The 14,207-nt window shown below is 37.2% G+C and overlaps 1 protein-coding gene across 15 annotated transcripts in view; it reads right to left on the reverse strand.

Moving 5' to 3' along the window:
* Nucleotides 1-14,207, reverse strand: part of LPP (LIM domain containing preferred translocation partner in lipoma) — a 733,292-nt gene that overhangs the window by 263,035 nt on the left and 456,050 nt on the right. For all 15 annotated transcript variants that reach the window (XM_032298549.1, XM_032298548.1, XM_032298557.1 and 12 more), the window contains one exon: nt 8,767-9,450. In XM_032298549.1, the coding sequence (XP_032154440.1) occupies nt 8,767-9,450 (684 nt within the window). The remainder of the gene's footprint in view (nt 1-8,766; nt 9,451-14,207) is intronic.

Here is a 14,207-nt window from a genome sequence, read left to right on the forward strand (position 1 = left end):
TGTAAAGAAATTGACCGTGATAATGATTGCACATATACTATATTTAAGAATATAATAAAATATACTTTGAATCTACTAAAAATAATTGTGTATTTAAATGGGCAAACTATATTCTATGTAAATTGTCTTTAAAATATTATTATATAAAAACACTGAATGAGGTGCATCTTGTAGTAAATAAATGAAAAAATGCTATGAGAAAATTCAGAGGAAAGAAAAGCTAACAATATGTGGGAATTGGAAGAATGGTCAACCCTCTTCAAGAAGTCAATATTACAGATAAATCTTGAAGTTTAACTAGGAGTATACCGGGATAGAACAAAAAGGAGGGATATAGAACCTATTCTGCACATAGCATGTTAATTTTGATTTTGATATTCTGTTCTTCCTTCCGTGATTTCCACATACTGCACAACAACTTCTAATTAAAGATTCAGGATCTGCTGGACAAGAAATAATATTAAATAGTTCAGGGATGTTCAAGAACTTTTGATAAGAATCTAAATTTCGTGAAGCTCTTCACGTATTTTTGACAAGCAGTCAACAATGTTTTTCTGTAAAGAGACATAGAGAAAATGTTTTAATCTCTGCAGGCCATGCAGTCTCTGTGGCATCTCCTCATACTACAACATCCAACATCTCTACTGTTGTAGTATGAGAGCAGCCATTGATAATATGGAAATGAAGCACGTATGGCTGTATTTCAAGCAAACAGTTATAAAATCAGGTGGCAAGTGACATTTGGCCCATGGGTTGTTGTGTGCTGGGTCCTGTTTCATATTCTCTGTGCTGTGGTCCTGAACTCCTCTCCAGCTCCCATTTTTCTGCCCCTGCAGAGACCACCAGCCTCAGTTGTATCCTAGTGGCCTACTTAAATAATATTTTGTGAGCTTTGGATGGGGTGGGTAACAGGATTAAAAGCATGGTTTCCCGCTGGGCACAGTGGCTCACATCTGTAATCCCAGAATTTTGGAAGGCCGAGGCGGGTGGATCACCTGAGATCAGGAGTTTGAGAACACCCCAGCCAACATGGTGAAACACTGTCTCTACCAAAAATACAAAAATTAGTTGGGCATGGTGGTGAACACCTGTAGTCCCAGCTATTTGGGAGGCTGAGGCAGGAGAATAGCTTGAACCCGAGAGGCAGAGATTGCAGTGAGCCTAGATGGCACCATGGCACTCCACCCCGGGTGATAACAGCTAAACTCCCTCTCAACAACAAAAAGGAAAAAAAAAAAAGCATGGTTTCCTCCAGTAAAAACTACTAATATCATCTATAGTAAATTTACTCAGATTTATGTTAAAGTTGCATTATGAACCATGAAACATAACATCGAACTGATAAATCCATAAATAAAACAACTATCACACTTAACACCTTATTCTTCTTTTTTTACAATCATCCCTAAATATGAATTAAAAACAAAGACAATGTCATATTTTAGGAGGCAAAAATATACCAAACACTTACAAAGGTTGAATAACAAGAGGCCTCTTACTTTGAATTCAGATTTAGGGTACACATAGTTTCAGCTCCTTAACTCTTAATAGCAATGTTGACTGACTCTTGAGTTTCAAATAATGTTAAATATATGTTATGTCCCAGAAATACTACTCTGAAGTTCTAGTCCCTAAACTGCTGCACCCAAGGAATATTTTATGTTCGGACAACTCTACATAAAATAGAGTTAGCATCTACAAACACAGAAAGCTACAAATGGAGGCAAGTTCCACAGAGTGGTAAGCACTCTGCGCTGGCAGTGAGGTGATGTCAGTTCTCACCCTCTCTTAGGCATTCAGTGTTGGTAGGATACTCAACAAGTTGCCTCTGAAAGCGTTACAGAGTTTTCCTTATATAAGAATGTTTGGTAAATTTCATAAGGGATTAAAAAATGTTAAGTGTTATTATCTCATATTTTCAAAATTTTATTTTAGATAAGCAACCTTCTGAAATAAACCAAACTGTATTATCTGAAGATCATTCTCTGATGAGCAAAGATGAAACAGATCAAACCTCATATTATTTGTTAAGAGTATCTCTAAAGGTTGAGGTTGCTGTATTCCGGAAAATCAAACAACTAAAATATCTTTGTATGCAGGACAACAGCACTTTTGATACTATAGGAGTAAAAATGTGTCTTTCACTATAAGACACTTCCTATCACTCGGTGTGCAAAGCATTTCAAAGCCTTAATATTCGCCAAAAATTATTTATCAATAATGGTTCAAATTTCTTTGGTGAAGAAGAGAATAACTATAGTCTCTTTTTTGAAATTGGACAGTGTGAGTGTTTGTAGCTGTCCAGGAAAGAAATGAGATCCCCAATGGAATATATCAATATGTCAATAAGCAAAATAAGTGCGTTGCTTAGAACTGAAATGAAACAAAACAAAGAAAAAACACTGATAAATAGAAGTTCTCTCATTCTGTAAACAAGAAGAATTATATATTGCCAGAATCACCTGTTAAAATGATTTGCTGTATTTCCAAAGGGATTAGCGAACTGGGGTATTTTATTATTATTATTATTATTATTATGATACTTTAAGTTCTGGGGTACATGTGCAGATCTTGCAGGATTATTACAAAGGTATACACATGCCATGGTGGTTTGCTGCCTCCATCCCCCGTTACCTACATTAGGTATTTATCCTAATGTCATCCCTCCCCAACCTTCCCACTCCCTGCTATTGCTCCCCTAGGCCCCCACTCCCCAACGGACCCCAGTGTGTGATGTTCCCCTCCCTGTGTCCATGTGTTCTCATTCATTGTTCAACACTCACTTATGAGTGAAAATATGCGGTGTTTGGTTTTCTGTTCTTCTGTCAGTTTGCTGAGAATTATGGTTTCCAGATTCATCCATGTCCTTGCAAAGGACATGAACTCATCCCTTTTTATGGCTGCATAGTATTCCGCGGTGTATATGTGCCACATTTGCTTTATCCAATCTATCCTTGATGGGCATTTGGGTTGGTTCCAAGTCTTTGCTATTGTAAACAGGGCTGCAATTAGCATACATGTGCATGTATCTTTATAACAGAGTGAATTATAATTCTTTGGGTATATACCCAGTATTGGGATTGCTGGGTCAAATGGTATTTCTATTTCTAGATCCTTGAGGAATTGCCACACTGTCTTCCACAATGGCTGCACTAATTTACACTCCCACCAAGAGTGTAAAAACATTCCTATTTCTCCACATCCTCTCCAGCATCTGTTGTCTCCAAATTATTTAATGATCACCATTCTAACTGGCGTGAGATGGTATCTCAATTTGTTTTTGATTTGCATTTCTCTAATGACCAGTGATGATGAGCATTTTTTCATATGTTTCTTGGCCACAAAAATGTCTTCTTTTGAAAAGTGCCTGTTCATATCCTTTGCCCACTTTTTAATGGGGTTGTTTGTTTATTGTAAATTTGTTTTAGTTCTTTATAGATTCTGGATATTAGCCTTTTGTCAGATGGATAGATTGCAAAATTTTTTTCTCATTCTGTTGGTTGCCAATTCACTCTGGTGATTGTTTCCTTTGCTGCACAGAAGCTCTTACGTTTAATTAGATCCAATTTGTGTATTTTGGTTTTTGTTACCATCGCTTTTGGTGTGGAAAAAACCACCTTAAACTTCATATAGAATCAAAAAAGAGCCCACATAGCCAAGACAATCCTAAGCAAAAAGAACAAAGCTGGAGGCATCATGCTACCTGACTTCAAACTATAATAAAAGGCTGCAGTAATCAAAACAGCATGGTACTGGTACCAAAACAGAGATATAGACCAATGAAACAGAACAGAGGCCTCAGAAGTAATGCCACGCACCTACAACCATCTGATCTTTGACAAACCTGACAAAAACAAGCAATGGGGAAAGGATTCCCTGTTTAATAAATGGTGTTGGGAAAACTGGCTAGCCATATGCAGAAAGCTGAAACTGGACGCATTCCTTACATCTTATACAAAAATTAACTCCAGATAGATTAAAGATTTAAACTTAAGACCTAACAGCATAAAAGCCCTAGAAGAAAACATAGGCAAAACCATTCGTGACATAGGCATAGGCAAGGATTTCATGGCTAAAAGACCAGTTTATTTTTAAACAACTGAATCTATGAAAGCAATTAACTAAGACAAAGAAATAAATAACATTCACAGACATTTCTTAGTATACTAGCACATCCATTCTGATGATAACTTTTAAAATCAGTATAGAGAGATCATGGACTGAGTCAAAATTACAGAGAGCCTATCAACAAGTGTTTTGATGGGAGTAGCTGTGAGACAGAACAGGGAGAGCACTAGAATAGGAGCCATTTTCTATTATTAAGTTACCTTACAAAACTGATGATGGGGTTGTAAAGATAGGAAATATGGCAATTCTGACAATATTTATTATTACACCTTTTAAAGGTCATTTACTTGTGACCTCCCGTCTTGAACTATTGTTAACCAGTGTAGAGATGAATTGTAGAATAGAAAGAAGAGTTACATTTTGTACTCACATGTGGTCACTTACTAACTACATAACCCTGAAAGTCATTGTGACTTTTCAGACCTCAGTTATCTCATCTGTAAATGTAAGGGGTTAGGACCTATAACCCCTTATATGAGAGTGTTTTACACTTTGAAAATTGCTTCTATGTCTGATGGTTTAAGTAGCCTGGCCTATGGAAGTGGAGAGTAAAGATTTCTTATTTTTTTCAACTTATTTCCTCCGAAGTTGTATGATACGGTTTCCTTTCCAATCAGCAAGCAAATCTTTCAAACATAAAATGTTGATGAATAGACTTATCCATAAAGGAAATAAACAACTGCATCAACAATTTGCAGATAAAATGATCAGGAAGAATTGCCTAAGAAGTCTTATTAAAGAAGCTAGTACAACGATTACATTTAACAAATTGTAGGATACAAAGTCGGTACACAAAAATCTATTGTTATTTCTATATGCTAATAACAAATTATTGTAAACAAATTTTAAAATACCATTTAAAATAGCATCCGAAATTTGAAATGCTTAAGAGTAAGGTTTCTTTTTCAAGGACATTTTAATTATGTGGTTTCAGAATTTAACATAACCTCTACACTCATGGGGACGAGATTCTCCAACTTTCCTGGGAGACACAGGCCCAGAACTTTCACACACTATGTAGCAAATACGTGTCCCTTTAATAGCTGAGGCTGACAAAGATGAGTTTTTATGATAAGTGGAGGCTAAAGTTGCCTGGTCACTTTAGACCTGAGAGTCCTGACTAGCTTCCAGGTCCTGCCTCTGGAACTTTCAAGCTGAGCCACCGTATCTAAATACTGGAGAAAACGTGCATCCCAACTCACAGGGATATAACTAATGCACAGGACTAGAGGCCTGTGCACTACACAGCAAGATGTAGCTAACATTAGCTTTTACACATCAGCAAACAGAAGAGATTCTACTGCATCTATAAGAGGATTTCCAGTGAGAAGAGAACATTTCTGCCTTATAATGACTTATTTATAACAATATTTTGCAAGGAACTCAGCTCAGATGGTATAGGAAAAACAGTATGGCCTACTGTAGCATGCAAATTCACTGCTCAGCATATTATGGGAACATAAATATAATCATGATTCCCTAAGCCTTGCAGGTTCTCATCCTGTCTCTTTCCTTTATTCACTTCTTCCCCTTTCTTTTTCTTTCCTTCTTTCCTTCCTTGCTTCCTTCCTTCCTTCCTCCATTTCCCCATCCTGTCTCACCTCTTTTTTACTATACTATATTCCTCTTTTTATACTATCTTGATATAGGAAAACTAAAGCAGCTCATCTCAAATATTGGGGAGATTTATTTAATTCATCTTTTAAACGTTTTCCTTAATGGGCTAAATGCCAAACTCCCCAGAATTACTCAATATAATAAGTATAATTGTTTTCAGACATGAGGGTAAGTTTTCCATCAGTGACTAAAAAAAAAATTAAAAATAAATGAAAGCCAGTGGAAAGCTGAACAGTCCTCACTTGGCAATTATTCAGTCCTTGGAAATTTCCAAGCCTTTTGCAATCATTAATTAATTAGTAAAGAAGATGTTCTACTTTACTAGGGTTTGAAGCGTGATATAAAGAGGTCTAGAGGTTTTCCTCAAACTGGAAGAGGAATGTCAACAAAAGAACTGGGTCAAGAATTAGGAGCTCATTTCTCATGACTGTAGTCACATAATTAAGCCAAACAGTCAATATAAGGACAATAAGGTCCTCTGTGCACAGGTGCAGTAGAATACACTAGTGTTTTGCTCAAAGACCAACTGTGAAGAAACCCACCCCTTCATCAGCCAATGCCCTCACAACACACACAGAATTTATCCATAGCTTCATCAGCCTCTTTCTCCCTTCCCAAAGCACTGACAGACAGATGGCTAAATATCAACCTCTAACCACTCTTAATAATCAGAGTGAAAGTACATGATTTGATTTTCATCTTAAAAATGTACAACTGAATATGATGTGAAAACACATGAAACTGTTGAAAAACAAATATATCAAAAATTTTAAAAATAACATAAAATCTGATATCCAGAATCTGTAAATCATCTAATAGATCATCTTGAATAACTACCTTGCTCAAATAAGAAGCAAAATAAAGTTCCATGTTTTCTGATGAGTGGTTCATAAAAATTCTTTCCATCTCCCTGGGTCAGTGGGTGAGGATGGGCCAAATGTTAATGATGTGGCTGGAATCAGTGTTTTAGATCCAGTCCTAGCAGTGGGGGCTGATTCTTTCTCCTACACCAAAGGGTGGATTCCAAATGCTTAAGAGGGGCTGGTCAGAGTTCCCAGTGACTTAATGAGAAAACAACACCTGAAGACTAGCTCAGTTCTCCGCCAGGTGAGTCTCTCCAGTACATATTGTTTTGCTTTCTCTCATGTCTGGTTCCTACATGGGATAACACAGTCCTCAAGCAACGCAGACCCCATCTCCTTCCTTCAGGATCATCACTCAGCCATGCTTTCGGTCATCCTGCTTTGGGCAGGGCAAAATTGCCTATCTATTTGAACTTAAATGTTGGCAGCACTTGTTCTGACCTAACATTTTATTTTACTGTAATCTTCCCTAGGTGAATCTGTTGCGATTGTTAAAAACAGAAAGTGTGGCTAAGTTGAATAATCTGTTTCTCTGAACTGGTTGTTTTGAAAATAGACTCCCCTTGTCTGGGCCAGGAGGAAGTTATACAAACATACTGTGACATTAACAAAGAGCAAGGCTATTCTGATTGGCTGTTTTGGACAAATTTATTTTAAAAAGAAATAAAAAGCTGTAATAACATTTCTTTTGGTAGAGAGACTTCAGCAACTGAGTAATGTTTAAAATCACTTAAAATTCTAACTTGGAATCTATCTATTGGAAAAGGATCATGGCCGGCCACTTTCATATAGTGGTCACACATAAAGCTAATGGATTTCTTGAGCTGGACTTTTCCAGCTCTTCACAGTCCTCACTGTCAGGAAAAACTCTATTCCCCTATAGAACTTGAAATTCACATAGGACACCATTAATATGGCAGAAATTTTCAGATCAGAAAAACAGTTTAGTAAACACCCTATAAGGAGATTTTTGACATAATGTTGAATACGTGAATAGCTCTGTCTTGAAATTGACCATCTTATTAAAAATGTGGAAAGAATTTTAAAAATACAGTCCAAACTTCTACCCAATCCATCCCCCCAAACTACCATTCATCTTCTAGCTAATTGAGGGCTCTCAAATTTCTGATTTCTCACAGTTCTAACTGAAAAGAAAGAAGGGCACTCTTCCAACCCAAATGGCTGGAAACTGGCCCAGTTCCTCTATTTTCACCCGTTCCAAGTTGTTCTCATTGGTTCCTCTCATCATAATGGGAGGAATCAACATCATGTTGGTTCTAGTACTAATGAAAAATCCAAGTTGTGGTGAGCGGGCATATGCAGTATTATATTCAGAAGAAGTAACAGAGAGTGTTAACTTAAAAGATCCACATACGGACAATTAAGTCAAATAAGATGTAACCATCACTCATAAGGAGTTTTTAAACATTGCTTAATAGTGCTAAAGGGTGAAGAATAAGATTCTTTCAGGAGGATCAGTAACATGCATAGACAAGGGGTCACAAACAAGCTACATTATACTGCAGCCCCTTCTCAAAGGAGAAACTAGCCAAGGTGTTTGCAGTATCTTAGACCTGCTCGACCTCACCCATCTCCTGGGTCCTTGGCTGCCTGTCCTGCCACAGCAACCACTGTGGCACCAACATTGCGGGAGTTATGATTGCCTTCAGAGGGCCGCAGCCTGACAACAGATCACCTCAGTTTTGCCCTCCACATGTCTCACTTATAGATCACTAGCCTTGCTGAGGCTTGAGATGCTAAACCCCTATTTAACGTCCAAGCAAATGCAAGATGTAGAGGAAGTTTCTACATAATAGATGGAAGCCTGAATTAATATGGGGAAGGATGTGAAAAATAAATTATTTTCTTTTTCTCCATCAGAACACTTCATCCTGAGATGCTATGGTTTCTATGGCCTTTTGGAAGATGATTCTTCAAGATTGAGCAAGTAATTCCATTTGATACTAAACAGTGGCCATACTGGTAACACCAAATAGTCTCTCTCTCCTCTCTGGCTTCACTCATGCTTCCCTGGGATTGTATGTGTTAGTGAAGTAAAATTAACACATACACTTTTGCCTTAGGCTTTGCTTTCTGGGGAAGGCAGACTGAGAGAGGCACATCCGCATTCTCCTCATTATGTTGATGAATTTCTTACCTTTGGCTGCAATGGTGGTACACAGGGAGCTGAAACAGGATCTGTGATATAGGTCTTCTTGGGACCACTGGCTGGATACATCCCAGCAGGGTTCTGGTTCCCTGCTCCAGGAGGAGTGTACCCTGGCTCCCGTTTCCAAGTATTTGTGTGACCTTGTTGACCATAGGCAGGATCAGAGTCATTTCTGCCCCCATAGCCTGGTCCTGCTGCATAGTAGCCTTCATAATAGCGTCCCTGGTTGGGGGTGTACCCATACCCAGGCTCAGGTTGAAGTCCTGGTGGTGGAATGTAGGCATAATCCATGCCTCCCCGTGTTGAAGGAGGTGGACACTGCCCAGAGACGGGAATTGGCTGAGTGTTATAGCCCTGCGGCCCTGAGCCATACATTTGTCCTGATGAAGGGGCAGCCATGTAATGAGGGCTGGGCTGGGCTGACTTCACCTGCACATTAAAGGTAGGCCTTGAAGAAGTGGAGGCCGTGGTGTAGGAGGCTGCGACTGGCTGAGGCTGGGGCTTGAGTGTTCCGATTGGAGCCACAGAGATGGGTCCAGCCTGGGGTGCAGGCTGTGGTTTCAATGTAGACTTTTTGGTTGCTGTTAGAGGGGGTTGGTTCGGGATCACCATTCTCTTGTGTCCTGTGACTGGGGTCGACACTGGAGGAGAGGCTGTAGAACTAGTGGAGCCCTAAGAAGAATAGGAAGAAAAAGGAAGAAAGAAAACAAAAATTACTGCCAAAGAAACTGAATAAAAATACATAAATAAAAAATTAATAACTGCTAATTGTAATTTATGTATTACTATGCAGAATACAAATAAGGCATGATCTTGCCTTCAGAGATCACAGACTAACCTAAAAATCAGTTATATATCTGTGCATTGCCAGTGAACAACAGAAAAAGAAGGAAAAAAAAATCCATTTACAATACCATAAAAAACTTAGAAAAAATTATCTAAGGAGGAGAATGATTATACACTGAAAACTATTAAACACTGGTGAAAGAAATTAGACAAGACACAAACAAATGGAAAAACACCTGTGTTAATGGATTGAAAGACTTGATATTGTTAAAATGTATATCCTACCCAAAGTTGTCTACAGATTCAACGAGATCCCTATCCAAATACCAAAATAACATTTAACATTCATAGAAAAAACAGTTCTAAAATTCACATGGAACCACAGAAGGCCACAAAAAGCCACATTAATCTTGAAGCCAAGAACAAAGCCAGAGGCATTACAATCCCTGATTTCAAAATATATTATGAAGCTACAGTTATCAAAACAATATGGTACTGGCATAAAACAAGATATACAGCCCAACAGAACAGAACAGAGGGCCCAGAAATACATCCACGCATATACAGTCGATTGATTTTTTTTATGAGGGGGCAAAGAATGCATGATGGGTAAGAACAATTTATTCAATAAATGATGTTAGGGAAACTAGAAATACACATGCAAAAGAATGGTACCGGACCCTTATCTGACATCATTAACTAAAAATGGGTTAAAGACTTAAAGATGAGAAAGACCTGAAACTTCAGCTTCTAAAAGAAGTAACATAGAGAAAAAGTTTTGTGACATTGGTCATGAAGAATAGCAAGATAGAGCAATGTAACATGTTATCTTAACTTGAACAAAAGGGAAGTAAATGGAGGGCCTGCTCTTAGAGAGAAGGCAGACACACAAGGGGTGCATCTTGTCTGTTCTTATCTCATGGCCACAGCTAATTCTGATTGAAAATGTAGAAAGCTATTCAGTCTAACCTATTATGCATAGCTTCTCTACCAGATCTGGGGACAGGGAGAGACACATTATTCATCCTAGGATACCTCTTCCCCTGTTAACCTCACAGAGCTTTACATGTGAAAATGCTTAGAAAATGACTAAATCCTTTGCAAATATTCTTCAAATTAAAAAAAAAAAGAAAAGAAAGTGACTAATGGAAAAATACCACATAAAAAATGATTGCTACAGAGATTCAATTCTCAAAAAATAATATATTTGCATATCTGTATTTATAGATGATTGTATAAATAGATTTATATATAAATAAAAAATCATGAACCAGTAATCTGTATACGTAAATTTCTATACTGCATTTTTATTTTCAAAATATGTGAATTTTGAACTATCTGTTTTTGGGGGTGGACTACAGTTGCAGCAGAGTAATTTTTAAAATGCGCCTGATTTTCAAAATAAAAATGTTAAATCATAATAAAACTTCAAAAATTCCTGCAAAAACAAAAATGAAATGAAATGCCAAAAATAAATGCCTGGAAGCACCAAATAATCCAGTAAGTAGAAAAGATTCACTATACATTTAATTGAATATGTGGGCCAGAAGAATGTTGGCATAGTTTTCTTTAACCATGAAGAACATAAATAAATATGCTGTAAAATAATTCCTGTTCTTTACCCCTTCCACCTCCCATGATGGAAGGCACGTAAAATTGCAAAGAAAAAAAAATGTATATATATTTATATATATATATATATATATATACACGCACAGACACATATATATTTATATATACCTAAATATACTATTTCAAACATATAGTAATATGTAAAATATTCAGAAACGTGTTCACATGTATACAACAGAATTCGTAATAAAGTTGAGAAATCTTCTTATCTCAAAAGAGAACTCTAGTAGTGAGATATTTCCTAGAAGAAAGCAATAGCTCCTGAAATTGTGCCGATTGTTTAATTCAAAGACATTAGGATATTTAAAGTGTGTGTGTGTGTGTGTGTGTGTGTGTGTGTGTGTCTTCACCGAGAGAGAGAGAAAAAAAAACTTATGAAAAAAGTTACTTCTAAGGAGTCAGGTCTATATTAATTCTTTTTTGTTTATGAATGTTATTGGTTTTCATTTCCAAAATATGTGAATTTTGAACTGTTTTCTTGGGACAGACTTTACAGCTGCAGCAGAGAGCTTGCCTGTCATCCGCCCAGTTGCTCAGTCACTGTCTCCATTTATAGTTGGGTTTGTAAAGTGTTCAAAATAGGAACTCTGGGTTTCTGCTGATCTTGAGTCATCAAAGAAAAGCAAAGCTTTATTCTGTCTTTCATTCAATGCCCATCTACACTGACTTTTTATGACTGGCATGATTGACTACAAAAATCTGACCTTAAACTTTTTCTAGGTTCAAAATGACTTTTCCATGTCATCTGTAATAGAATGTTGGAAGTCTTAACTGAGTATTTCTTAGGAATGTCTTGAACATACATATTTTAACAAATTGCTTAATGAGGAAACTGTTTCTATTTAGTACTATTGGGACCACCTTCAAGCAGAAAGGAAAAGCCACTCCACCACGAAGACAAGAATATCCAGTCTGCTTAAATTACAAAAGTAAACGACAAGTTTATCCTCTGAAAGACTAATATATATAAATATATATAAGCCACACACACAACAAAACAAACAAACAAAAAAGATACCACTTTATTCGAGAGCTTCTTGTAACTTAACAGGAAGCTAAATCTGATATTACAAGATCCTAGGAAATTATATTTGAGACAAATGATAGGTGGAAAAGATAGCTATAAGAGTCAGGACTCCAAGAAAAATGACAGCACACACCAACTAGATCTTCTCAAGGATCTGATTTACACAGGTCCTATGTACATAGCCCCATGCAATTGCAGAGGAGTCATGAAGGACAGGGAAATAATATGGGGCTAGCACAGGCAGAGCTGTCATCTCCTCTAGGCTCAGGATAAAGAGAGTGTTGCAGAGGTGAAAATCCAGAAGGGGTCGGTGACTGTTCTTGACAGGCGACTGGGAACTTTACAATCAGCAAGTCAGAGAAATATATGTGGCACAACAGTTTATCAGGGTCTCTCAATATAGTACTATGGTCTTCTTGAGTTTGACAGTTATGTGTTTTGCACCCTACCCATTAAATGATAGTCATTTTGACAGTTTATAAAAATATGCCCATTCATTTCCAAACTCCCCCTGTCAGAAGGTGGTTTCCTCTCTAGTTGAGAACCATTGGAAGTGAATGTTAACCAAATGTCCCTGGGAATTTTTAAATCTTCATCTCTGGATCAACTGAGCTCTCCAGAAAACCATCTATCTGCATCAAATGGGATTTTATATTATGACAAATAAAATGCTTCTTAAATCTTTCTGTGAAATTGTTACTATTGACAATAGCCAACACATTGCCAATAGCCTGCAAATAATGATTCCTTTTATTTGACAGCAGACCTCTGCTTTTGTCTCTCTATTCACTGTCTCCAGGATCATGCCCACAACTTGATATACCTTCTATATAATGAAGACTTTAGAATTTCTATCTCCAGAATTCATCTGTATTCTGAGTACTAAGCCCAAATCCTCAACTGTCTATTTCATGTGTCTGTTTGAATGTCTCATATGCTTTTCAGACTCAATATATTAAAAACAGATTTCATCATCTACCCTGATCTGCTTTTCATTTGGTTTTCTCATCCACCCAGTTGTTGCTCAAAGGAGAACACTGGGAATCACTTCTGAGACTCTGCCTCACTTCCCATTCAAGAACTAAATCCCGTTGATCCTACTCTAAACAGGGAATTCCATAACTCACAGACATGTCCACATTTTACCATTTCCACATTTTACCATTTCCACTACTATAATCCCATGCCAAGATACCACCATTTTTTATTATGAATTCTCCAAAAACATCCAACCTGGTCTCCCCGTGTCTACTACTGTTCTCCTTCAATGAGCAAATGCAAATGTAATCATATTACTTCGGTGCTCAAAAATCTTCAACAGGTTAATGGAATGATGGACTCCAATCCACCTCTTCTACCTCTCCTTGAGATACACTGACCTTCTTTCATGTCCATTGTGCCAAGCTCTCTCACATCTCAGAGATGATACCAACACCAATATGCTTCCCCGTTGTCTTTAAATTATCTAGTTGATTTCTAGGAATCTCTTACATCTCAAGCTGAATGTCAGAGTCCTCCGTGAAACTTTGCCTGAATCCTCCAGCACAGAGAGTGTTCTTTACTTCTCCCTCCCTGTACGTATCATACGTGTATATGTCTGCTTCCATATGGGTAGAGACTGTCCTTTTTATTCACTGCTGCGTCCTCATTACGCTTTATCATATCATAGCACGCAGTTGGCATTTAACAGATATTTGATGAATGAATGAAGGTTAATCTCCCAAGAAAAATGAATTTCTTTGGTCAGATTATAACTGATCATGGAAAATATGAACTATCTTATTTCTTACTGACTTGATGATGAAGAAAATCTGTAAAAATTTAATTCATGCTTAACTACAGTAATCTCATTAATCCCCCCCCTCAAATTGTTTAATGATTTTAATTTGGAATGTACTGATATTATTATTTTTCCAAGAAGTCTTTGAGGTGCTTATTTTCATTTTTACGGCCATGTTGTATATGCAAGTTTCACTTGATGCTG

This window comes from Sapajus apella, unplaced genomic scaffold, assembly GCF_009761245.1.
Source record: "Sapajus apella isolate SASKATOON/1434 unplaced genomic scaffold, GSC_monkey_1.0 scaffold38, whole genome shotgun sequence".
Lineage (NCBI taxonomy): Eukaryota > Metazoa > Chordata > Mammalia > Primates > Cebidae > Sapajus > Sapajus apella.